Genomic DNA, 613 nt, shown 5'->3' on the forward strand with positions numbered 1-613 from the left:
GTTCAATAAACTCCAAAAAAAAACTGTATCATTGTGTCCGGCCTCGCTCTCTGATCGGAGTGTCTGTGTGGATGAAGTGTTCCAGCTAATCTCCAAAAAACAACATCATACAGTCCTAATTACCTAAAACATTGGTCCTTCGAGCCGGATACTTCACTCATATCAGCAAAATGGACACAAATAAAGCAATAGAACGGCCACGGCAGCTACCAGCTCACCTCCAGGACTACCAGGTTAGCCTTCCTCAGTCATTGATGCCTTATGCTGCCACTCATCAGGATGACAATCTAGGTGCCAGTGCACAGCAGCTGCAGTCCCTCAGCCTGCAGACCAAGTCTGCTATTCAAGATGGCCAGCTACTTTCAGCACTCGGGCTCTCACAGTGTCATTCCCCAGCGGCGGCAGTCGATAAGGTAAGCCAGTGTAACACAGTACTACAAGCTAATACCCAGCCTGGCTCACCAGTGGTGTGTGAAAGGACCCTATCTCCTGCCCTAAGTGAATGCAGCCTGCAAAGTTATCCCATCACAGATGACTGCCCAAGTGAACCTAGTTCTCTAGCATCACACCAAGCAATACCTGTTAAGTTAAGTCTCCGGCAAGACAGTACAAC

The 613-nt window shown here is 48.5% G+C and overlaps 1 protein-coding gene across 1 annotated transcript; it reads left to right on the forward strand.

The window, feature by feature from the left end:
- Positions 1-24: 24 nt before the first annotated feature.
- Positions 25-613, forward strand: LOC106512438 (uncharacterized threonine-rich GPI-anchored glycoprotein PJ4664.02; the record flags this gene model as incomplete). Its single annotated transcript, XM_014001056.1, is given in 1 exon segment — positions 25-613. A coding segment is annotated over 1 exon segment (443 nt), but the record flags the coding sequence as incomplete, so codon positions are not given.

Source organism: Austrofundulus limnaeus, unplaced genomic scaffold, assembly GCF_001266775.1.
Source record: "Austrofundulus limnaeus strain Quisiro unplaced genomic scaffold, Austrofundulus_limnaeus-1.0 Scaffold6829, whole genome shotgun sequence".
NCBI classification, from domain to species: Eukaryota; Metazoa; Chordata; class Actinopteri; order Cyprinodontiformes; family Rivulidae; genus Austrofundulus; species Austrofundulus limnaeus.